At 39.9% G+C, this 26,881-nt stretch overlaps 1 protein-coding gene across 3 annotated transcripts in view; it reads right to left on the reverse strand.

Moving 5' to 3' along the window:
• Positions 1-3,272: 3,272 nt before the first annotated feature.
• LOC112155430 (activin receptor type-1) overlaps positions 3,273-26,881 on the reverse strand; it is a 30,120-nt gene continuing 6,511 nt past the window's right edge. For all 3 annotated transcript variants that reach the window (XM_024287041.1, XM_024287042.2, XM_036209635.1), the window contains 11 exons: positions 16,678-16,748; positions 13,945-14,193; positions 13,041-13,313; positions 12,662-12,928; positions 11,655-11,860; positions 9,612-9,711; positions 7,437-7,583; positions 6,934-7,209; positions 5,942-6,139; positions 4,305-4,435; positions 3,273-4,231 (listed from right to left, as the gene is read on the reverse strand). In XM_024287041.1, the coding sequence (XP_024142809.1) occupies positions 4,097-4,231; positions 4,305-4,435; positions 5,942-6,139; positions 6,934-7,209; positions 7,437-7,583; positions 9,612-9,711; positions 11,655-11,860; positions 12,662-12,928; positions 13,041-13,313; positions 13,945-14,193; positions 16,678-16,741 (2,046 nt within the window). In that variant the 5' untranslated portion in view covers positions 16,742-16,748 and the 3' untranslated portion in view covers positions 3,273-4,096. The remainder of the gene's footprint in view (positions 4,232-4,304; positions 4,436-5,941; positions 6,140-6,933; positions 7,210-7,436; positions 7,584-9,611; positions 9,712-11,654; positions 11,861-12,661; positions 12,929-13,040; positions 13,314-13,944; positions 14,194-16,677; positions 16,749-26,881) is intronic.

The following is a 26,881-nucleotide window of genomic DNA, read 5'->3' on the forward strand; positions in this document are numbered from 1 at the left end:
CTAACTGGTACGCACTTGAAACTATCTGGTGTGCACTAGAACCGAACTGGTACACACCTGAAACTAACTGGTACGCACTTGAAACTATGTGGTGTGCACTAGAACCGAATTGGTGCACACCTGAAACTAACTGGTACGCACTTGAAACTATGTGGTGTGCACTAGAACCGAACTGGTACCCACCTGAAACTAACTGGTAAGCACTTGAAACTATCTGGTGCGCACCTGAAATTATATGGTGTGCACTGAAATTCAACGGGTGCATATTTTAAATTATCTGGTGCACACTAGAAACTACCTGGTGTGCATCTAAAACTATCTGGTGTGCATTTGAAACTAACTAGTGGTGCACACCCGAAACCATGTGGTACACACCAGATATTAAATTTTAAAAAAGATAGCACACAACTGAAACTTTTAAGTGTGCACTTGAAACTAACTTGTACGCACATAAAACTATCTGGTGTGCACTTGAAACTAATTTGTGTGCACTAGAACCCAACTGGTGCATATGTTAAACTATCAGATGCGCACTAGAAACTAACTGGTGCGCATCTGAAACTATCTGGTGTTCACTTGAAATTAATTGATGCACCCTTGAAGCAATGTGACGTGCACTACAAATTAACTGATGTACACTTGAAACTATTAAGTGCGCACTAGAAAATAACAGGTGTGTACCTGAAACCATCTGCGGCATACCTAAAACTACCTAATGCACACCAGAAAATAGAAGTTACAAAAAAAAAAAATAGTTCTGGTTTATGGTGCACACTAGAAACGAACTGGTGCGCACTTGTTGCTATCTGGTGTGCTCCTGAACCTAACTGGTTCCCAATAGAAATGAACTGATGCGCACTTGAAGCTTTCTGGTGTGCACTAGAAACTAACTGGTCCATGCGAACTGTGACAATTTTTTCTGTACCTACCTCTATGTGAATTTAGGGGCTCTGTAATAGTGTAACTCTTGTGGATCAATTTCAGTTGAATGAACTAATCAAAGCCCAGTACAACATGAAAGGGGCAATAATGCCTGATCAAAGTCATGCTTAAGTTGCTCTAATTTCATCTGTTGATCATTCATAGCAGTTTTTAAAAAACTGAAGATAATCAGGTCGTGTTGGAACATATTGGATTCTCTTAGTCTTCAATTACTTTGTGTCATTTAGATTGCAAAATCAGAGTATGCATGTTTTAGATGGTTTTATTACATTTCAAGATAACTTTGGTTATAAACTTAGACTATCACTATTTGATTTAATGAAATAACACAAGAAAAGAAAAGTTTTCTGCCTTTGTTATATTCCCATCTATGAGTTGTTTCTGCTTTGCATGGAGTCCATACAGTTCTTTGTTTAGATTTACTTGGTTGCATTTTGTGGAACGAGTTCTCTGAAATGTTTTTGTGCTTGCAGCTTTGGTGTTCAACTTTATTGTTGTGGTGTCAGAAATAATGTTAGCACATCTGAGCCAGAATGGTTGCGAGTATAAAAGCCAACAGCCCGTCTTGCGCCACTGTGGTTGTTGCAATCCCTCCCCTGGGATGTGAGCAGTGCGGGACAGTAGGAGCAAAATGTCAAAACAATCTCTGGTAAAGAAAGAAAGAAAAAAAAATAAAATCGCTGAATGTGTCTACTGTACAATCACTGGTGTGCAGAGCCTCGCTCAGCTGCATGCAAAAAGTTATTTACAGCAGGTCGCATGTAACCACAGTTGTGCTTCTGTTGCCCAGGCTCCATGGCAACAATAGGTGGCAAACCGAAAGAGTGCACCAAGCATCCTCCGAAACCCCACATCAAGACAATACCAGCATAATTTTATATTCCTGCAGAGAAAAAAAAAGTGTACCATCTTTGTGACGCTTGGAGCAGACAGCCATTCATATACTAAATCCAGGACCTTTGGTTTTATTGGGCTCAGCAGACGGCACTAATGCAACCTCTGCTATCAGTGCACCACATTAAAGTCTGAGTGGAGGCAGACATGTAAGGAAATGTTCAACAAAGCCTCTGACAGATAACATCTCCAAGAACATCATGTGTGCAGTATAGCTGACATACTAAATCATCTCTTGCTGTTCTCGTCTGCCCAGCATGGGAGAATCAGCTGAAGTGAGCAGGAAAAAGTAGATTATAAAATAAAAAAAAACACTTTTATGTGATGTATTAGAGGATTTCATGGAAACAGGATGGAGTGCACACCTCTACCAAAGGATGGCTCAAATGACAATGAATGTGAAGGTTGTCTAAGGCCTGACAACAGCAAGCAGGGTGTCTCATCGTAGTTAAACATGCATAGGCTGTGTTTCTTTCCATCATTTAGCTTATTACTTTATAACAGTAGATCAGTCACCTTAAACAAAACTGTGTCAAAATGTTTCAAATTTTCTGTTCTTTATCATTTGGGTTCAGAATTTGCAAACAAAATGTTAAATTTTGTTCATGAAATATTTATATATATTTTTTGTTTTCAATAACAAACTGCTCTCGTCAAGTCGAAATCTCCCATAAAGTGCAACATCCAGTAATTAATATTTCATGTAATAGTCTTTTGAAAGCAGTTAGAACCATTAAAGTTCAGAATTAATTTAATTTTCTTATTTAAAATTTTTTAATAAGTTTTTGTTCACATAAAAAAACCCGTGAATATACAAAAAGTGACTCAGATGGAATTTATCTGTTTTTCAGGGATCAATTTTTTTTTAATTTCAAGAAACTGTCAGGCACAAAAGAGTCACAAGAAAATGAATTTTTGAGTTAAGAACTGACAAAACGAACTGCGACTGACATTTGAAAAAAAACATTTTCTAAAATAAAACTGTAAATGGAGCTGAATCAGAAGCAGAGAGCAGGACACTTGTTGGTGCGGCCGGGAGAGCAGGAATGGATTTCAGATGCGACGGTCCAAGTATTCAGTCGATGGAAGCCTTGAGCTTGAAAAGAGAGTTTTGGGGGCCAAGATTCAAGCTTCTGAACAAAGAACCCTGAACTCAAATAGCAGAAAAGTGGAAAAAGAATTAAATTAAAAACAACAAATTTGAGTTTTTTTTTCTTTTTAAAGGCAAGTTTTCACTATCATAAAATGTATGCAAAGTTAAGGCTGAAGCACAAGTGTTACCAAAACTGGTAAAAAAATAAATATAAAATAATAAAAAATATATTTAAAAAGTTTCTTTCGATGGTGAAGGAAAGAACCATAACTGATGAAATTAATTTTAAAAGGAGGATTTCTGAAATAAATCCCAACCTGTAGTAATAGAAGATCAACACGGCTTCAGAACAAATGAGACAGATGCAGAGTTTTATTTTGTTTCTATTTAATAATTACATTTCTCTAATTGATATAAAATGTTAAAGAAATAGAAAAGGCTGAAGTTTGACTTCGCTTACTTGACAATGCACGCATTAAGACATATTTGACGCGTTAAGACAGTATATAGGCTCTTACAGGCCACGGGAGGAATAAAGTTCAGCATCGTGTAGCGGATATTTTTTTTGATCTTTTAGCATTCGACTCTGTAAAGCTGAAAATAAAATAAAATGAGTGGAGGCGATACATAATAAAAGTTGGAGTACTTTTTTAGCTGGAAGATGCATCAGGAAGATACACTGTGCAACTGGCGTAAACCTTCAGAACAAATGACATCCCAACAAACTTGTTCTGACAGCTTTGTAAACTGTGGCGCATCACGATCACCAGGTGAATCCACCAGGATGCATGTGAAGTCAGTCAAATTAAAAAGGTACTGAAACTGCTATATTCCAAAAAGAAAAATGTGTCAAACAAAAGCTGCGCTTATGAGAAAAACAACCCGACTCAAATGCCCAGGTAACATTTTCTTCCTTGAAGAATCGATTTAACAGTCCAGCTCCAATGCTTTAAGAAGTTCGTTAGTTATTTTCTCATTTCCAAGATCAGTGGGCAGTTTCAAAAATGCCCAATAAACCATCTTTGGATGCCAAAAAACTGTCCCACAAAGTGTCTGAAATAAATACAGGTTTGTGCCACTATAAGGGCGTTTTAACCCAGTAAGTCCTTTTGTCTCGCGAGACTTCTCTGCGAGGATCTTCGAAGGCCTCTTCTGCTTCAACTCAGCTCAAATGTCCGTTTTGATCTTATCCAGAGAGTTGTCGATCTTTGTGAGAGTTTTTTTGATGCGGAGAGCTGTTAGTCTGGCTGATGGGTTCTGGTACCAGCACTCCTTCATCAGTTTAGCCATAGATGTTAAAGTCTGAAACAAAAAAAAACCATCAATGAGTGCAAATTTAGATTAGAAAATGCTAAAACTTTATTAAAGGACTTACCAGGTCTGAAAACCATCTGTTTGGGATGTTGGGCCTCTGCTGATCCACACACACGACCTTTTTCATATCCTCAAAGCTGGGATCACTTGGAACCACATCATGAAAAGGTGGTTTGTAGTCTTCCACAATCCCTTCAAAAGAAAGTTAAAGTAGTGTCATCTTAAAGGCCCACTTGGATGAAAATCGTGTTTTTAACATGTTGTTCTGATGATGGAGGACAAATATAAAGAAACTTAAGCTTAAAATTGCATTTCTGAGTATTTCGTTTACTCAAATTATTGTGAATCAGGAGTAGACGAAAACATTTGTGAGGTAGACAATATACTAAGTGAGCCACTAGCTCTCAGCAAGGGCAAGGTTGCCCTACGCCAAAACTCCCATCCACAACTCAGAGGTAAATTCCTGATGAATTCCTGCAGAACTATAACCTAGATCAGTGTTCCCCAACATTTTTGTAGCAAAGTAACAGTATACTTGAATGCAACACAACTCTACTAATATTAATAATAACACTATATAATAACACCGGTGGGCCAACAAACTCTGGTAACATCCTTGGCCAATTTATGCTATGAATATTACACAAACAGGTTCAGTTTGTGGGAATCACCTGTTGCGATGAATCCATATTTTGTGTAGGATTTCTGGTAACCTACTGATTTTTTTAAAATAATTTCCGTCTGTTCTTCTGTCTCTGCACTTATCCCTTATCCATTTGCAAAAAAAACGCTCCACATACAACCTTCCTCGTGTTGCACGCCGCCGGTCTATTTTTATCCCTCGAGTGACTGAAATGCAGCCAAGAGAATACTGTCGTCTTAAAAACCGAAAGATTTTTCAGAATAAAAGGTTGTTCAGATGTTTGACTAAACTTTGCATTTTAGCTCAAGTCCTCCAAGGTGTAAATGAGAGAAATCGGTTACTTTTTTAAATAAAAGATTGTTGAGACTCAAGACTTTCTTCTCCCAATATTTGAGCGGTGGTTGGGGATCTCTAACCTGGAGAACAACACAGGCTTCATTTTTCTTTTCTCTTTGACTAAAGATGGCATAATCAAGATTTAAAAAAATAAAAAACACTGGGAATGCTTTTAAAATAGATGAAAAGATGATGAACAAAAAACAGGGTTTACGAATAATTGTTGCAGTTAATTAAAATAATAAAAATAGTTTTTTTCCCCATAAAAATGTGTGCTAACAAATGCGTATTTAGTTTGGGAGTGTTTACACCTGCAGATTGGCTGCATGACAGCAACAGTTTGCAGGAAAATCAAGATAAACACCAGAAGCTTATCTTGGTCCACTACTGAAAACATATGAGCGGTTCTGACTAAAACTGAAAGTGTTGCTATACAATAAAACATGAATTGGAGTTAAGGTTCCGGGTTGTTTTGTATTACAGACCTTAGACTGAGGTGCTGTTCTACAGAACTAGACCACCTCGGATCAAAGCAGACCAGGATGTGAAATGCTGGGTTGAATTGGAGAAAGCTTCAACAAACAGGAATGAATGAACTACAGAGCTCTACGTTAGCTAATGCAGAACTAAACGTTGCTGGTGCTCGTGTTCATCGTTCTCTCTGCTGTTGCGTCCCACCCGAAGATGACCCGGGATCTGTTTTCAAACCCCAAACTGACCGTTGCTGACCGTCCTCCTGGCGATCTCCCACAGCACAAGGCCCAGCGCCCAGATGTCCACTCTCTTGTAGGACTCAAAGCTGTCCATCTGGATGGAGTCATCGAGCACCTCAGGAGCCATGTACCGCTTTGTGCCCACTTTGGGGTTGTTCCCCACATCCAACTCATTGGTATCTTGAAAATGCATGACGGCGAGTCCTGAAAACAAAGAAGATTTGACTTTCCTGAACGTCAAAAGGAAAAACTTCCGGCTTAGAAAGAACTAGAGGGCGGCGAGGTCAGGCTTATATTTGCTTCTTGCTTTTGATGTCAAACTGCACAGAGAACATCTTATCTGAAAGGTAACAATATAGCAGACATGCATTTGAGACACAGTCTTCCTGTCTTAAATAGATGCATTAAGGACAACACACTGGACTCAATCAGGCGACTTAAATGGAGAATCAGTACTTGTAGAACAAACAGCCGTGTTCTAACGTACAGGATGTACTCCGACATAACAGCACCCCGAAGAGACAAACAAGCGCTGCTGTGTTTGTCAGTACAGCATAATGCCTCAGCTGGAGCAGAGTTTATTACCCCGAGCCCAAACACAGTCAAGTCTGTCATCGGGTTATGGCTTCTAACTGAATTAGGTCTTATTCGGGTTTCTGCAAATGAAACCTTGGTGCTTTAAAGTGGTGCAAGCTCTCGTAAATGTGTTTTTGGTTAAGCGTTAAGAACATGACAGGGCTAAACACAATAACTAAACTGTTGGGCAAATTAATACGCAATAACGTTCAGCTATTGGCCTTAATAGATCAAAAGCTTTGGTGAACAAGTTTTTAAGTGCTTTTACCGACTCTATTTAAACACTCCAGTGAATGACAAATCAATATTTTTATTAGCTTTCTCAGCACTTTGTGAACCTCAAATGTGATCTGACATATTAGTGTTTTTGAATCCTCTTGGAAATGTTCCCAGCAACAGTATTTAAACAAACCTATGCTTACCAAGGTCGGCGATGCAGCACTGTCCATTCTTTTTCACCAGGATGTTTTTGCTCTTTAGGTCCCGATGGGCGATGGCGGGCTTGCCCTGCGTGCCGAAAATCTCCACGTGTAAATGAGCGAGGCCACTGGCGATAGAAAGAGCCATGCGGAGGCACCCGGGGGCATCCAGGGTGCTGAGCTGAAGGTAGTCGTACAGGGAGCCCATTTCATGGAAGTGAGTGATGAGCCACAGCTGAGTACTGGAGTTCCTTGACGTCATATCTGAGGCGATGAAGCCTGCATCGAGAAACATGTTCAAATAACCAAATATTTCCACTTTTACACAACTAATGAGTCATAATACTGAGATAAACAGTAATAAAAAGGTACTTAAGCATCTTTACGTTACCTATATGGCTTGGCTAGTTTACATTTTCTGTAAATCATTACAGCCGGTCTGTCTCTTGTTTTATTGAACTACATTAAACATTTGCGGTTCATTTAACTGAAATATAAAAACATACCGAGGATGTTCTCGTGTCTCAGCAGTACAGTGTTGTAGATCTCCGTCTCTCTGAACCAAGACTTCTCATCTCTGGAGGAGAAGATTTTGACAGCGACACTCTCCCCCTGCCACTGGCCCCTCCACACCTCACCGTAGCGACCCTTCCCTGTCAAAAAAATAATAAAGACATGGAGTGCTTAACATGAAACAATCACTTGTCATGTTTTAGGCTCTGAATCCTAAACAAAGGCAAAGCAAGCGAGAAAGAAAATGATACAAACTCAAATTTATGAAATCAGCTATGAACTCTTTTAAGCACATTTGTTGCTTCATTTAGAAAAAATACAGTTTTATACTCTGGAAAATTTAGCTCATCATTGATGGATATAATTAGATGGAGGCAGATGATTTGCTGTGGAGGCCACTAAAAGGAGCTAAAAGGCAAAGAAGTTAAATTACTATGATTGCATTTATAGGACTTCTTTATCTATCAAAGGAAAGGGTGAATAAGAAGAGAAACAATGTATAAATTGTGTTTAAAGCATGTGTAAAGGGTCAACAGTTTGCCTGTGTCATAAAAAAAAAATCCTTCCAACCATGATTTTTCTGCAAATGTTTGGGCTTCTTGCTGCCCCCTAGTGGCCACAAAACAGATTTCAACATGGTTTGCTTTTCAACACAAGCCGTTAAGTTACTTAGAGTTTTGTGGAAATATTTTTGCTGTTGGTAGTACATTTATTGGCATTTAACAAGCCATGAACAGTATCTTAACTAAAAGTTGAAATGTTGAAGTCTTTACTGCAGGCCTCATTCGGAATGTCACCAGAAACCCAAACTACAGATTTGCCTTTTTTTGAGGCTGTTACTGAGAGAAAGAACCATAGCTGGACATGAAAACATCCTGATTGCTTTATTTGAATGATGCAGGTGCTTGTTTTGTGTGTGTGTGTCTAGTGGGTGTTTTATTTTAACAAGAAAATAGTTTAAGAGTGCACTGATTGCCCACCAATTAAGCTGTAGCATAGCGAGAGCGCTACAGGAGGCCGACTGCTGGCTGTTCCCAGTCTCACTTGTAAACTCTTTTTAGCACTGCTATCTAGGGGTGTCAAATTATTGGCTAATCACGATTAAGTAATTAATTACAGACATTTTAGCGCTTTATTTTTAATTGTTTTGATCTCTTGCGTCCGTGAAGTCCAGTCATGTCTGATAATGCACACCTGAAAGGGCATTATCCTTCTCCTACCATGGTCATTTACAAAATAATATGTAAAGATAAATCAATTTTTAGAACTTCAATTATTTTATATTTTTAAGTCCAAATCTTTTTTCTTAAAAAGCAGACCATTTAAAACACGGTGTGTCGTGTTGTCATGGTAACAGCTCCCGCTTGCACTCTCCTCTCGCTTTCTTCAGTGATTGTCATGAAAAGTTAAACAAAGCATCATTTCACAGGGAAAGTTCACCTCTTAGAGCTGTTTTTTGTCCAGATGATGAAGCTAAAGTTTATTTTAAAAAAAACAACAAAGTCCAAAGTCAAAATAGTTACATTCCTTTGGTGTCGGAGGTTCCTTTCCCTCTCCTTAGATTCTCTTCTGCTGCATCCCAGTCTTCAAAATGATCAAATTCACTAAACAGGTTAAAGGAAACTCTAAAATCTCTTATGTCTTTTCAACTGTCTTGCTGTTGTGATAAACCGTGGAAAAAAATATATTATGGTATTATTAAGATGTTCTTGGTATTTTTTTTAATTGTTTGAGATAGAAATAAATCCCCCTTGGTGGTGCAAAAGTAAAGGTTGAAAGTTTTGTTAAAATAAAAAACATCATAAAGCCAATTTTTAGTTGTATTTACTGTGCAAGAATGTCACAAATTTAAACGAAAATACCTCAAAATTAGGCTTTTTACAGCAATTATTAGGTTAAAAATATTTGCGATTAAAATATATTAATTAGATTAATTAATTAAAAGTCACGATTAATTAATCACACTAAAATTGATCGCATGACAGCACTAGTACTATCCTGTTTTGGAGTTCAGAGCCCGGTTCTGTGACAGACCTCTTGCAAACAGCCCACAGCCCGGCGACAGCACCAGAGTATCAGAGTTAACAACATAACCAAACTTTGGTGCCAGCTGGATTCTGGCACAGCCTGACTGTTGTGCTGTGAGCGGACCCTAAATCAGCACTTACCCACACACTCGTTTAGTGTAATTTGTCGAGCGACGGTTCTCTGAACGAGGAAGGGGAGTCCTGAGCCGCTTCCTGAAGTGCAAGAATGATCCAGCAGATCCTGGGGGAGCAAGTGACAACAAGGTAAACGATTGCATATCTGTGTGTACATCTGTGGACCCACTCGCCAGAACGCTGTCTGAACGAAAACCACGCCAGAAGAATGTTGTGGCTAAGGCCTGAAAACGATGAGAAACGGAGCATCTGGGACTCAGATGGAGATTATTACAAGCAAGCCGTCTTTGATGTGCCACCCACGCGGGGGGACCGGTTTTCTGCGTGCGTGTGTGTGAAGATAATGTGTTTGTGTGTCTGTGCTGGAGGTGCAGAAAGCCCCCCGCTGAGTAAACAACAGAGGAGCCACCTCCTTCCCCAGCGACTGGCGTGTGCGCTGGAGATTTTATCTAATCCAGGACCAGACTCCAAAAGAGGCACAATGTTGTTAAGCCTTTTATTTTTATCTCTCAGCAAGACGTGCAGCGTCTTGAGGCCGACACAGGAGGGCAGTGCGCAGTTACGGAGTTGGCAGCTGCCGTGCAAAAACTGAATTGGGAGGAGGAGGAGGGAGTTGAAAATAGAGGAGTTGTGCCTGGGATAAACACATGCATAATGCAAGAGCTGCCAGGGAGACAATTTGGAATTACAACATAAGAACGAAAGACAGATGCAATAAAATGAATGATGGTTACTCTGAGGAGGGTTCAAATCCCTCTCTGTGCTGTTTGTGAGGGGAATATATATTCTGACCGGACCATAAAGCAGCAGAATGCAATCGTGTGCAATAACATGATAATCAGATATGATGCTTGTGGAAGGGTCGCCTGCGTTTCAGTCCTAATAACCTCTCTCACGATGCTGCCAAGCCCTTTTTTTAATTATGCTGAAGCACACAGACGCTGGTTCAATATCTGGAACCTTTTGCTGCCAAGTTTACTGATGAACTTTAGAAAAAGTCAGTGTGTGTCTGAAACACACATGCTTTAGAAGCTGGGGGGTGAAAATTCAATTCATGAACCAGATCTTAAAGAGGTTAGATTTGCTTAGAAATGCCATCAAAAGGCTTTATGTGAGAAGAATAACCAAATGCACGGAAACAACCTCCAACTTTTCTCAAGGGCTCGACTGAATCCTGCCTGCTGCAGCTCCTACACAAGCTAAGTGAGTGTGCGGGGTTTCCTTTCAGACCAAACGCTAACCACAGGGCCCCACCCATGCTCTGGATCAGTTTAGCAGGCCTCAAAGCACAAACCACTACAGAAAACCTATATTCCATGGCTGGGTGCAGAGAAAATAAATATCAGGGACATTCCTCACACAGACTGCAGTGCAGAATGACTGAACAAATCTCTGCATATTTTGTTGAGTTAGGAAAAAAAAAATTCTTGAGGTTTTGAAGGAAAAGTCAGTAAAGATACTTAAAATCCTGCACATGGAGACAACAATTTAAGCTTAAACTAAAAAATGGAGACACAAGGATACCAAAAACTCAATAAACATGTACATTTCTTTTGGGGATGGCTTCATACAAAAATTATAAGAAACCCTTGAACTACAGTGAGGCCAGGATCCTTCCCCGATCAGCCTGGAGGCCCTTTATAATGCCATCATGCCTCTATTGTCTCAAAAAAAGAAGCACATGTGCAAAGAACGTGCAGAGCTAGCGCCCTAATCCAAATGTGTTTAATGGTGCAGCCGTTCCCCTCAAATACACAATTATGGAAGGGATTTGCATCTTTGTTGTGACTGCACATGTTTGTTTCACACACAAGAGGGCTTAATTTGTTCTTTTTTTTCCTATTCAGATCTTTTAAAATCAGTCATCTGTGATCATTTCAACAGGATGATTCAGGCTGCCCACCATGTTTTTAGGGAGGACCAGAGCTGGGCAGCTGAAACATATTTTTTATATCATTTCTTAAAAAAAAATAAAAAAAACTTATATCAGCCCCTTTAAGGACAAAGAATTTGGTGAGCTTCCCCCGGATTCTGCAGCATGAGACTCACCGCCAGCGTGCTCTCGCCCACATTAGAAGCAATGAGCCCGTCGATGGTTCCGTATTCTGCATCCCGTGTCGTCAGTCTCTCCATTTGATTGCGATGGATGCGTCTGAACACGAAGACGGCCACAGCGGAGAAGAAGATGAGGGCAATGATTGGTACTACAATAACTGTAACCAGGGTGGTCACGCTGTAGGTGGAAAGCCCATTATCTGCAAAGAAAGAGAAACCAGCGTCTTAAATTAGATGTACACGATCATCCCACTATTCTATCAGGTGAAATTAAGGTTTCATCTATAGGGATTTCAACCAAAAAAAATGTGTTTTTCTTTATTGTGAGTTTTCTCTGTTTGCAATCTACAAAAGATAAGCGAATCCTTGAGACATGAGCCTGAAATTCTTTGCCATGGTTTCTTCCTTCTGAATGGTCTACAGATGTGGAGATAAACCCTATCAGAGACCCTCAGCAAAAAACAGATGTGGGTGTGTGCGTGAAAAACAAGAACTTTGAGTGTTCGGCACGTTCACATAAACTCTGTTCTATCTGCAGCTCGCTTCTGCTTTTGAGCTTGTATTAAAAAACTTAACTTGCAGGATAAAAAGTTTAAGAATTTTAGCTTTTAAACAGTTCAAATAGGAGAAAAATGTCAAAATAAACATTAAATATCTTTAAAATACCATGTGAAATAGCTATGAGTAGAGGTAGGAATGTTGAGGCACCTCACGACTCGATTATGAAATTATTCAACTACAAAATAATTATCAATGCATGCCAGACCTGCAATTTGGAAAGAAATGTTTCTCTTTACATTAAGAAACTAGACAAATATTACTTACTTTTATTCATCAGTATATTTGTATCTGTCTACTTTAACACTAACCTCATTTGCTTTTCTTTTCTCAAATATAAAGTCTTGGTTACTTTAGAATTATTTGATATAGAAATTAATAATTTAAAAAAAGTGACAGTCATGGAGAGTTACTAATGCATTGTGGGTAGTGCTGTGTTGTACCTTTGGGAGGCAGCTGAACAGTGATGTTCATGTTACACAGGTGTCCTTGGCAACACTCCACAATCTGATCTCTGGAGGGTGGGGTCTTGCAGGTTAGTGTGCTCTGCTCGTAGACCTTAAAGCAGCCTTTCTGGGACACCATGGTTCCGGCGCTGTCCGTCAGGGAGGAGAAACACTGGTGGCCCCTGCAGCGGTTCCCCGTTACACACGAGCTGCCCTCGCACACACACTCATGCTCCTCCTTGGTGACGGGCTTCAAAACCTCCTCTGTAAAAAGAGCGACGGGGGAAAACATGACACTCTTATCATGAACAGTTTAACTTTAAGTGGAGTTTTTGTATGATCTCTAGAGCTATAGGACACAAAAGTGTACGGTTACCTTTTCCAGGGGGGTGCACAGTGACGTTCATGTTACACAGGTGGCCCTGGCAGCACTTGACAGCGTATAGCGGCGAGGGCGGTGTGGCACAGACGGCTCTGCCCTCCTCGTCGTCCCTCAGGCAGCCCTTCTGTTGGGCGGCCGCCCCGTCAATCACCTTCAGAGAGGAGAAACAATGCTGCCCGACGCAGCGCTGCTCCTGCTCACACACTCCGCCCTCGCACACACACTCCTGGTCTCCCAGGACTGGTCTGCCGGCAGACGGTTCAACATCTGATAAGAGCAGGCAAAGATAGGAGAAAACCATTAAAGCAATACCATTGATAACCCATTCAATTACACGGCATTCACTGGCGAGCAGCATGCGTGCGGGTTGAAGCATGTCTGTGCTGAGCTTTCACTCGAAAGCCGCACAAATGAGTTTATTTTGCAGCATGAAATCCAACACCTGCTGGAATAAAATGGATTTCCTGCCAACACGGCTATCACTCATTCAAAAATGAATACAAGCTGAAATGTTATCATGTTCCTGTTTTTCAGGCCACAACTACTGAGATGAAAATGAGCAGCTCACAAATATGAACAACGCCTCAGTAGATTGAATATATATATTTTAACTTAATACGCTGCAACAGATTAGCTAGTTAAACTGCTTTAGCTGTGGTAAATATTTATAACACTAGATACTCTGTTAAGAAAACCGTAAACTCAACTGTCAAGCAAAACTCAACAGCTTATAATTAATATTCTAATTTATTTCTTTACTTTGATTGATGAGTAAAATAAATCAATTGTGTTTACTTGTTTATCTTTAGGCGTAATGGATCTGAAAATGGGCTGATGAGCAAGAGATAATAAAAGCTTTTGAGTACGTTTCTAAAGTGCATGTTTGTAAATGAGTCACCTTTCACAGGAGGCACCAGGGAGATGTTCATATTGCACAGATGTCCAGAGCAGCACTCCACCACCAGCTCGGGAGCAGGAGACTTTCCGCAGCGTAGAGCCTCTTCTTCTTTAGAAACAATGCATCCCTTCTGGAAGACCGGCTTCCCGCTCAGAAGAGACAGCGACGCGAAACACAGCTGGCTGAAGCAGGAGCTCCCACCGCAGGACGGTTCGTCACACAAACAGGCGTTCGTCGAACCGCTCGTGCCTGGAAAAGAAAACACTTTGGATTACACCTCACTTTTAACAATTAGACATCATGCAGTGAAGGAACATCATTTTAGAAAAGCTGGTAACTTACAAAGGGAAAAATCTTTATTATCTAAAATGTTTGAAATGTTACGTTGCTTTACCAATACAGGTAAGGCCACACCCCTTCTACTGAAAGTGGGGTTGGGAGAATCTGTTGATCAAACGTTTCAGCCAGTGGGCATCTAAATGAACAGTTTATAACTTGAATAACTTGCAATAAAGAAAAAATATTAAGGAAGGAAACAGGATCGGCAAGAACTATAATAGAGCAAGAATGTTTAGTCTAACAAGTAGAATGACTGAGTAATGACTGTTTATTTCTCCATAGACGTCTATGGGATTTTGGCTTCTTGGAACGGGTTCTTCCTTTTTGGAACGCGAGTCTACTTCTCATATACAATAGCAGGGTATCTACAAATTTCTTTACGTTAAATTTAAGACTTTTTAGGACCTTTTTAAGATCATGCATGTTAAAAATTAAGACAAATTTCTCAGTCTATTTCCCATTTTATGATCAAAATTGTAGCTTCTTATCTTGTCGTTTGTGGTCAGTGCCACGATGCCTTAGAGGTCTTCTTTTTTCAAAGCAGCAGTGGGCATTCAGTGTATTGGTGCATAACAACTCCCGCTGTTTATTTACATCATTTGATAAAAATATCTAATTCGAATTTTCTTTTTGAATACATTTTAATTGAAAAATTAAAATTTTGACATAAATTTCATAAATTCAATGCTTTTAAAGGGGCAATACCATGAAAAGACAACTTTTTGAGCTTTTAAGAGTATTATGCTGTTCATTACTCACTACAAAGAACCCAAAGTGCTATTTTATCCATTTAAGCATTTCTGAGTAATCCTCTAAAAACCTGTGCTCTCAACACCAGCCCCTCCAATACCGACAAAAACAAGCAGGTCCTCACGAGCTGATGTCACAACGTGAGACAGCCCCTTTTAGGAAGAGTCTGCTCTGACAGCACCGCCTCCAGTCTAACACCAACACCCAATTTCTCGCTGGAGCTAGCAGTGATTAGCAAAATCTGTCTTCACTAAATTCCAGCTCTTGTTTCTTTAGATGTAAGGCTCCTTTAAGACACCCCCCGGTCGGGCACAGTCGTGCAGACGCCGAGTGTATTTGTGTTGTGAACCAGTGTAGTGGTGCCCGGGGCTACTAAAGGCAGATATATGGTATGTTCATCCATCTCTGAAAAAATGTGCATGTTGCATTTTTTCGTGGGAGAAATAAAGACACAAAGCCAGCTCTAGAATGACGTCATGAAATAGGTGGAACCCACGCGCAGCGTCAGGTGGAGCCTCAGGAATTGAGTCATTTCATTTTTGGGTAGAAAAAAACTCACAAAAATAACTAATATTTTATAAATAATGTGTTTTTAGTGTACCAACGGTAATATATGATCATACTTTGAAAGGCTTAAGAAAAACATGGTATGGCCCCTTTAAGACTTTTTAAGACCCTGCGAGAAGCCTGAATATGCAACACTTATAACTTTTCTTTAAGTTACAAGAGTTTCTAATAAAATTATACATAAAATAATTCATAATGCTATCCTTTCTAAACCTTTTCACCTTAAAGTACCAGTATTAAATCTACTTAATGTCTATCTTACTACATTTAAAAATAACATGAAACAAGTCTTTGCAAGACAACCTCAATTTTGTGAGGTTCTGCTGTAGTTCTGACCATTGACCTTCACTGCTGCATTCTCCTCATTTACACAAAGTCCATAAATTGTAGTTTTTTTTCCATTTACTAACTGTCCTGAAGGTTGCTGGCGAGTTCAGACAGAGGAGTGTATAAAAAAGCAAACCTAATTCTTCAGTCTTTGTGCTGTCAAATCCTGCACTCATTTATTTGTTGAATCGTTTAGGCGAGTAACATGCAGGAATATGCGTCATTTGGGGAAATGTCAGTGGTGTGATTAAAACCGCAGTCCCTTGAAATTTGTTTTGGGTGCCTTGGATACCACAGGCTTCCAATCCTATTTAACCCCCTCTCCCAGGTACGGTGAATACGGTTTGCCTATTTAACAGGATCTTTCTATTCAATCCACTGGAGCTGTCTAAAATAACGCCGCCAGACAGCAGATAAGAAGGAGACAGACTGAGCAGAGGGAGGTGAGAGACGAAAAAAAAAAAAGTGTGATTTTTTGGTCTACGTAAGCAGGAGGGTGGGGGGTGCAGAGGCTGCGACAGGGTTGCAGATGTCTGGCGCGCACCTTTTTTAGTGACATTGTGGAGGCTGCTGTAATCTTGGTTATTGCAGTGATGAGATGAGGCCTCTGCAGCATAGCCCGTGCTTGGAGATAGCACAGGATGTTAACTAATGTGCTCTATGTGGGCTCCCAAAAGCAATACAACCCTCTGCTGCAACTTTAAACGAGCTTCACCGTGAAAGGGTGGGCTGTGTGAGACAAGTGCTTACCATCCGAGCTGGAACATGGGGTGGCCAAGGAGAGCAAAACCGAGAAAAGGGCCACACTCCTCATTGTTGATCTAAAAGAATAATGCAGAAAAAAAGAAGATTATTTCATGACAGAAGTTATAAGTTTGGAAGTTACTTTGAGAACTCTATTTGGGGAAGCAGCATGAACTTTTAGTCCCCCCTCAAAGTCTTAGAGGGCACAACTTAACAGAGGGAGACCTTTTCTAGTTTTCAGGAAAAAAAAGTCAACACCAAGTTTAAAATGCTTCAGTAAAGTGGGTCTCATGCCTTCCTGTTGTCCTGGAAACAAGGCATTGAGTGGTAAGCAATAGGGAGACTGGTGCTCTCCTATTGGCTGCGTCAGTGCATGAGTGTGTGTCTATGTGTGTGTGTGTCTTGATTTCTGTGCATGTTGGAGGGACAGGCTGCTTGGCAGAGAGTGAAGAGGAGCAGACAGACATAAGAAGAGGAGGAAGAAAAAGAGGAGACAGAGGAAAGGGGGAGAGAGGTTGTCCAAATACTATCATTTATAAAGGACAATGTAATCTTTCAATCCCTATTGAATCTAAAGGAAGTTAACTGTTTGTTGGCTTTCTAATATTCAATACACAAATGTATTTAGTAATAACCCCAATATATATATAAAAAACTGCAGTTCAAGTTTCGCCTGGAACATGCCCTGTTCATGCTGTGCTAAGCACAGGGAACGCTATCCAGGCAGCATGACTGTCTGAGTGCATCTGTGCCACCGATAAACACCCAAACACCACCTACCTCCACCCCCTCCAAGCCTTTGTGCCCATCTCCCAGACATAAATGATTAAGCACGTAATGTTAGCATTACCCCAACGGCGGCGTCTGCACAGGCCGCTCACACACAGACCACATGCTGCTCCTTTAATCAGAGCACAAAACAGACGCTGCCACACAGAGATAATCGGGAGCTCTGTCTGCTCCCCTTGGACCACAAGAGGGAAGAAGCACCAATGGGGGCAAAGAGAAGGCAGGGAGGCAAAAGGAGGTGCAGCCTGAGGGAACGTAGGAGACATCGGGTCGAAAAGTAGGGCAAGTGCGTAAAAGACACGTGGACATAAGCGGACCGCAATGATTAAGGGGCAGTGGCTGCCTCATATCAGTGACTGGGGGTACTGTGTGAAGAAGGGCACCACCTGTAGGGTGAAGGGGGTGGGAGTCAGCTTGTCTGCCAGGGACAGAGAGATAAGTACTGTATATCCTCCAATAGTAGCCCCGGCGTTTATTCCATATACTTTAGTAGTAACTTGTGATGGCTTATGGGTTCAATTTGTAGTGAAATTCAGTCACGAAATGCAGACAACACCTGATGAAGCATCTTTGAAGCATCATCAACCCTCTTCGCTTTCATGCACAATAATTCAGGTAACCTGTTCTTCTAATTGGTTGCAGGCTTTCTTTGAACCTCTACCAAGAAATCAGTTTGCTTGTTTCTCCCTTTTCAATATCACCCATCTGCTTGCACCATTCTCGGATAAGTTTAGGATCCACTCCAAAATGGGGTGCAGATTCCTCACCAGAATCTTTTTTGGCATGAAATTTAAACGCAACGTGGGGAGAAGGGTGGATCTTAAGGAGCATGGCCACTTTTATGCCTCGTTTCCACTGTGCGGTCCGGTACGGTCCGGTCTGGTATTTTGGGCGTTTCCATTGTTAAAGGAACCTATTTAACAGTTCTGACCTCTTGAGGGCCTCCATCCGTTGTAGGTCCATAGAGAAATAGAGCAGGACGGTTGGGGTGGAGTCGCTGTTGGCACCCGTTGATTGGGGGTGATGACGACATTGGAAAGCGCCAATATAGTGCTAAGCTAGCGATTCCGTTTTTCCTCTTCTGGCTGTAATCTTCAGTCAAACATTAAATTCCTGTTGGACACAACGTGCAAAAAGTAAAGGAAGAAAAAGCCGAGCTGCTGGATGACCTCCGTTGTTGTTGCTTTTCTAGTCGTTGCACGACAATGGCGTAATAACACACTAGTGGTCTACACCACACATCGCCGTGAAAACAAACCGCTCAGTGGGAGTGAGGGTTTAACTGAGTGGAAAGGCTCGCCAGAATTAACTGGACCGTACCGTATCTCTCGTGGCCGGACCAGACCGCTCAGTGGAAACAAGGCTTTAGAGGCCGGCGTCTAAAAGTAACGAGCACCTGTTAGACTCTACGGCTAGTGGAAACTGGCGTCAATTAGAGACATGCTACAATTGGAAGATATAGGGTAGTAGAGTTGATCCCAATTTGGCTGATGTTTTTTGTTGTTTACTGCACGATTATCTTCACTGTTCGGTTAAGTCAGTCTTCTCTCAATAATAACAAAACTCTTGAAATAGCAATAAAACTTCATCAGAGTTTCCATCACTCTTGTTTTCTTCATATTTATTCATAACTATCTGTCAAAAGACAACAACCGCAGCCTCAACGATCCATCTGACACTTCTGTGCATATTTACCACTAAATGACCTACAGGGGGACAATAAAACCACCGGTCCATCTCTCTCAACGAGACCATTAATCTCAAATATGCTGCAGGGAGTTATCCTGCCAAACACATGGTCTGGTGTTCATAACTTTGCAGGGGGAAAAAAAAATTGGTCTGTTCATTTTACCCAGAGGGCTTTTGAGGCAGTTCACAAAATAAAACGAATAAAAATCTTAGTATCTGAAGTGTTGTCAGCCTCAGACTGTACGCACAATCGAAGTGTTCTCTTACAGTATTTAGTTTGCTCGAGCACGGTGAACATAGTGAGTGACAGGATGCATGACATACGATGCTGGCTAAGGGTTTTGCTTGACAAACAGGCAGTCGGGACGAGTCCTGATATTGGAAACCGCTGAAGGGATTCTTGGGAAGGAGAGAAGCAGGGCGAGCATCTGCAGAAGCGATTGTGATCTTAGCACACAGTTTTGTGGTGCATTTTCTGTGTGCAGCCCTCAGCTCCTGCATACTGAATTCTTTGCTAGTCTTGTGTAGTGTGTGTTAAGAGAGCTGGCATTCAGCCAAGGGTGTGCCGACAACCCCCTGTCCTCAGATGAGGTGTTGTATTAGGAAACTAGTTTAAATTCCACAAGATAACTGCAGCCTAACATACACAATGTCTATTTTTATTCTTAGCATTTATATTTACAGATAAATCCTCAAGATGAGAAAAAAAAGTAAAAAAAAAAATTATGAATTTCTTTTTTTCTAAGAAACAAAATATTTACAATGGCTGAAGTTTGGCTTATGAATCACTTGGGCTTTTTGTAATACATGAGCGTTTACATTTTATTAAATCTGAAATTTACCCAGAACATAGGATTAATAAACCAAACTAACCGTTTGCTCTCACTGAGAAAAAAAATACACCTTTTCTCCCGGCATAAGGGTTTCATACAGCGATTTAAAGAACCTGAGATATGCCAAGTGTTGACCATTTGCACAAACCACACGTAAACTAGACTCGTCTTACTGAAAGGTATGCTATAGTACACTGAGAAAGTTGAAAGTGAACCCACAGATCTTTGCTGCCATTCCTTGACGCCACATTTTCCTTTCCAAGCTCTTCCCTGGGATTCCACTATACAGAGCTGACAACAAGCACATTACACTGACAGTGATTTTAAGAGATAATTACATAAATCTCTCACTTTAATACAAGTTAAGACACATAAATAGCTGAGATGTTATAAAAATTGTTTTATGAATAGTTATCTACAACTGATTCGGCCACTATTAACTTAAAGAGATTGCTGAAATGGCTTTTTACTGCTACTAAAAACACATCAAAGCAGTTGGATGCTTTTTTATTTTGGATCACTTTGTATTCAGGTCAGCTATAGGAGAGAATGACAGAACACTACTTTGTCTGATGAGCATGGCGTATCACTGAGGTCGAGGAGGAAAAAAGCTGAAGCCCTGCAGGAGCTGCTGAGTCATCATGCTGGCAAGGAGCGAGACGTGAGGTGGAATCTGTGTCTGAGCTTGCAGGCTGGCACAGTTACCATGGCTCAAATAGCCCGGACAGCGAGAAAACTGCAGCAAACTGCGGGGAGGCAAGTGAAAGAAACAGGCTGAGAGGGGGCCAATGCAGAGCCTGCTGTTTGTGTCCCAGTCGTTGTCCTCGACCTGCACAGCCAAAGAGCCAACATATCATCAGGGACACGCAGATGGTTGGTTCTTGGGTGGATGTGGGTGTACTGCGACTTGAGAACGAAAGCTGTCCTCTTCACAGTAGCAGCAGCCTACATTTAGATACACACCACTACCTCACAGACTAATTTGTCAACCTTCTTTTTCTGTTAAATTGAACCCATGAGAGACGAAAACCTCATATAATGCACAACATCTGATGAAATCAGAACAATAGTCAACAAAAAGAATACTAGAAGTCATGGCAGACTTGAAAGACTATAAAGGAGCTTAAGCAAAGGACTACCGAGGTTGTGGAAAAACTTTCCAAGACCACATAAATGCAGGTAATGGTTTGTTCTATGCAATTATTCTCTGTGAGGATGAATCAGACCCACAAAGAGTCCCTTTTACAATACGCAAACCAGCTTTAGACCGATGTGATGAGCACTGCAACCAAAAATGCCTGTCATTTAGTGTAAGGTATGCACCTTTGCTGCTACTGACCGAAGGAACTAGAAACTGTAAACAAATGGGTATTTTAAACCAATAGTGTTTCAACTAGACTTGTTAGTCAGCATCATGACTGGACAGCATGAATCCACACCCAGCATGCTAAACCTTCAAAGGTCAAGTCATACTCAAATGATTTAGAATAATAACTATCATAGACAACTTTTGAATTGAAGAGCACTTAAAACCACATATTTCACCATGCAAATTGAGTTATAACAACAAATGCATGAATTCAACTGCTATTACAACCTGGTATTCGAACTAAGTGTGGTGTACATACCTTTATTAGAAAATAACTGATTCAACAGCTAGATCATTTATTTATTGTATCTTAATTTCTGGAATAGTGCTATTTCTCTCTCAACACCTATATATACTTTTTATTTTTTCAATGTATATTTGTCTCTCTCTTCATGCTATTGGTTTCTGAAATGTCATTTGTTCACAAAACGTAAAAAGTAGTACTTATCTACAATACTATTGGTTTTAATATTGTATTAGTTTATAGTCTGCTTGTTTATTTCTATGTACAGGATCATTTGTAAAGATCTAAAAAGAGAATATTAAATACTTTTCCTAAAAAGTAGTTGCTTGTTAAACCCATTTATTTCACTTCAATGTAAATGAAAAGGGATCCCCACAGAAGCATTGCATATTTAGAACATTTGTGTATAATCTTTGGGTCATGTTTTAAAGCAGCATTCAGCAATGTGGCACAGATTTTCTTATTTTCAAACAAACATTTGAAAATAAGTATTTGTGTGTACACTTTATATGTGCACTTAATTTTATTGATCGTAGAGGGCCTTCTTAAAACAATTCTAACATAATTATACCATTACTTGCCTTTGGCCTAAAGACAAACACTTTACTTTTCCTGTAGTCAATATCCCACTTACAACTAATTTTGAAAACTAATTTCAAGATGCATCATGTAAGAAAATGGCTAACTAAATTTAATTTATTAAGATACAATAGTTGGTTAAAGTACATGCTTACTTTTTAATTTATTTTTTTTAGCTTCTAGGTTAGTGAACCCTAGTGCAGTTTAGCCATAACATGAATGCACATGAAAAATTTCCAGACCAAAGAAAAAAACGTAAAACACAAAACTATAAAAATCATAAAGTTCAAGTATTAATGTAAAAACAGATATGGATCCAAAACTTCTCAGCACGGACTTGATGTAGTTCTAAACTGAGCTTTGTTGTCTTGTTACATAAAACGCTCCTATGTGACAGATGAAACCTTTTGAAAAACTACTTCCCTGGCCATGGGCCTCTTCAAACAGAAGATAAAAAGGGATGCTTCTGGATTCTTCTGGGGTTACAGGAAACTACAGTATCTCAGCAGTAACCTCTTTTCCCAAAGAAAGGAATTTGATCAAAAGCAAATGACTCCTCCGTGCTTGCAATTGTCACTAGGACATTAATTGTAGTTGGCAGGAGAATAGCTGGCTTTTGCCTCTTGGATACACTCTCATCAAGAGGTAAAGGATCCCACATTTACCCTTGGGCAAAAAAGTGTATGGCAGCCACCAATTGTAATAGTAACCTTTTTTACTGTAGTCCCAGCTCTCGTCAGGACATTGGCCAGTTCACCTATCTAGTTCTAGACTGTTCTCTCCCTGTTCTTAAGATCATTTATCTCGCATGAAGTTTATGAGGAGAGAAGAGATTCTAATAATTGTTCCAACAGTAATAATGTTGTGTATGTCATAGATTTGTTCATCTCAGTAGAAGTGTACCTATGATGAACATTACAGACCTTTCTCGTTTGTGTAAGTGGGACAACTGGCAGATTAATGATTGTCAAACACTTTTAAGGCCCACTGTAGATTAGGTGAATGATGACGTTTGTGCAATGTACTGTTTCCATGACCACTAAAAACTAAATAGATTATGTCTATCACACGGCGAGAGCAATATTATATTTCATCAAACTAAAAGTACCATTTGTTAGGAAGTAAATAAATGTAGAACAGTTAACAAACTCATCAAAGATTTTGCTCTTGCAAATTATACCAGAGCCACATTTATAGGATGTTTTGTAAGAAAGTGCTGCACACAACTATGAGAATATCATTAAAAGCCTATTGCGCAATAGTCACCATGGCAATTAAGGCATTCTTTTTCACACAAAGCATTCAATTAATCTGAAAAAGCCAAATCAAACACCAACTTCTGTGGCAGTCTGCCATGTCTGCCAACAGAGGAATGCACAAACACTCTTCCCTCTAAATAACCATTTCAGTAAGTTCACAGACCCAGGGGCAATCTTTACTCAAAGGACATTTTGATTTGTATCAAGGTACACTTTTTAAACACATTTCTCACTGTGTGAAGCCATTCAGCCAGAGGAACAGACCAAAGAAGCTGCAGACTGCAAATACTCAAAAGAAATATTTAGTCTGCTGTCATGTCCCGGCTTGCACAGGCCAAGTGATATACATCAGGGGTCTAACACGATGACCCACAGTGTAATGACTAACACAAAGTAAATAGTTTCCAACAACATCATGGATATAACACTGCTCCACAGTGGACTGATCTTGGCTATGACATCCTGCTGCTAACACAACCTTTATGGCTTTAGGTTTTCTGATCTTAGAACGGAAAGACTTCTCGCGATTCAAAGGAGCAGTAAATGTTTTTAAAGGCTTTTTCACACATGCACTGCAGTACGCAAATTTTATAGGCAAAGCTTGAGTCACTTGAGTCCCAATATAAAGCTATGATAGCATTTAAATTAGTTGTCAATATAGAGTACTCATTTTTAGGTAGTGACTCAAATAGCTTTTCTTTAAAACCCAAATGTTATTTCTAAGAACTAGGAGAGACATAATGAAAAAACCTTATTTATTCAATTAGAAGTTTTGGTTTTAATCTTTTAACACTGGAGCTCCAGTGTTTATGTTCTTTGATTTAGTGGAACTTTTCAACCAGATTCTGTGTTTAAGCGTCACCGGCGGCGCATCAGGTGTTAAAGGTTAAAATAAAAACTGTTTTAAAAATCAACATCATTATTTTGGTTTTCAAAATTTATAGGTACATTTAAATAATTCTGCATCTTAATGATCCACTCCAATAAAAATTGTATTTTTGGTGTTTTAACATGTTCTTATAGCATTTTTTTCATGATGGAAGACATATATGAAAAAAATTAAAATTAAAACAAATTTTCTGAGTATTGTTTTATGGTGAATCGGAAAAAGACAAAAAATGCAGTTGCAAAAAGCTTGTAGCTATTACACAGATGCTACAATCGGCACGCCACATGCTCCCTGCTCCACTCCATTCCAAAGCATCCACTTGCAGTCGATTAGATCCATGAACATCTTTGTTTCTGACTCAAACCTGTACAGGTAAATACCTCCAGTATTCCTCGCCATTTTTGTTGCACTGGTTACGTTAGGTTCGGGTTGTGAGGGTCTGTAAGCTAGTGGGACACAGTGTAAACAGAGGGATGATGGGAAACGGGGGTGGGTTCAATCTCCACCAACTTGGAGGTGAATTTCTAATGAACCATAATGCAGAAACCATGTGCTAGAAAACAAATGTTTTTTATTATTATTTTGTATACTCATTTTTTTAATCATTGGAAATGCATTTACAATAGATCAAAAGATGATTGGAGTGGAACTGAAATAAATGGACCCAGTTAGTAATACAGAATTCACGCCACAGTTTGTTGGAAAGTAGGATGATTAATGTGTTTCTAAAGCATGGTGTCATTCGGCTTTTTTCTAGTCCGATTTGATTAAATAAAAAGTAGCCATTTGTTATTTCTTGAAATTAAATGTTTTAAATAGGAAAAAAAGGTATTTCAACACAAGAAAATATTGAGCCTTAGGAATTTGTAATAAAAAGTACTCTGCATCTTAAGTGTGAAAAATATATATTTAGCTAGTACAATTCAATGTATGACTAAAACATCATAAATGCCCCATTTGGCTCGAGTATGGGGACTTACCCCAGCAGGCTTCATAAACAGAGACAGCATACGGATGGCATGACAGAAATACATCAGCATTTGACCTCATTATGTACTAAATGAAATATTACTATTAAACTGTAGACAAAATGCTCACACCAAACAGTACTTAGGCCTGGAAATGAGATCACAAAGATGGAAAAACAACTTTCCCTCTTGATACAACTGAGCAATAAGACGAGAGCACTAAAGCGGCTAAAGGGCTCATAAAAAGTGCATTGCAGACTGTCTCCAGTGCAGTCTAGGGGAAGTGTGGAGAGCAGAGGAGCCACGGGTGCTGCTGATCCATGCTTCTGTGCAGACAGTAGCGTCTCGTCTCCCTGCTCACTGTCTCCACCGGTCTTCATCCACAGTTGAACACAGAATAAGGGGAATCAATATGTCTGTGCAGAGCCACCACATGAAGAGGAGGGTGAGCTCCCACACAGCGAGCAGTGGAACAAGGCAGAAATCTGGCAGAAACACAAGCAAGCCTTTTTATTCGGTTCTTGTTCTCCTTCAAACTTCCTGTGTCCTGCTGAGACTGCAGAGCTTGAAGGCCCCAGACAGATCTTCTTATCCTGATTTGTTTCGACTATGCAGGGATTATGATTTTTAAAGGGATGAAAGATTTATTACTAAAAATAACAAAGATCCTCATATTTATGGCAAACTAAAGCTAGATTTATAGCCAAACTTTATCACACAAGCAGTGCATAAAGTAAAGAAAGTGATCATACAATTAAAGACAAACCCCACCTTTTTCTTTTAAGTTTCAGCCTACACCCCCACCTGCCTTAACATGCAGTTTTATACCAAAACAACACATTCAAAGGCAGTCTCTGCTCCCTCTTTTATTCCCTTTCCAACGTGAGAGCCACCTACATGAAAGAGCGATGAGCCGCAGACTCTTGCTCAGACTTGAAGCAGTTTATCCTCGTCTTATAACTGCAGCTCCCCCTGTTAATGACAGACTATGTAACCTGATTCCACGCATATATGCATACACCCCCTCCACACAAACACACACCTCCGCAATTGTCTCAGAGGTTTCTCCAGCTTGTCCTTTGCTGCAACTTCATATTGTTTTAGTCCAAACAGCCAGCTGTGCGTGACAGATTACTGGCCACACACAGAAATATCATGACTATCCAAGTTCCCCTCCAACCACAACTAGAAGAAAAAAAAAACATTGTTTTCTGAAATATGGTACCTCTGACGGGAAACTGGATTTCAAAGATCTGAAGGGTCATCAATCTCATAAAGAGTCTGCAAGAAGGACATCTGTGTTCCTCAGCAACAAACCCAGAACATCACAGCTCTTGAGAAGAAGAATGGGCCAAAATACCAAACCTGGAGAGGACCTACTGGAAATATTTGTCATCGTCAGACATTGACGTATCGGTGAAGGTTCTTGTTCATTCTTTAAAAATCATGCAATGTAATTTGTTTTGAATACTTTACATTCTGTCCCCGACAATTAAACTGCACCTATAACTAGAAAAATTGCATTTCCTGCGGAAATACGTTTGATTGCAGTTTTGCAGAAGGTGTTTTCTTTTATTGCTTCATTGCATAA

This window comes from Oryzias melastigma, linkage group LG21 (genome assembly GCF_002922805.2).
Source record: "Oryzias melastigma strain HK-1 linkage group LG21, ASM292280v2, whole genome shotgun sequence".
In the NCBI taxonomy this organism is placed as follows: domain Eukaryota; kingdom Metazoa; phylum Chordata; class Actinopteri; order Beloniformes; family Adrianichthyidae; genus Oryzias; species Oryzias melastigma.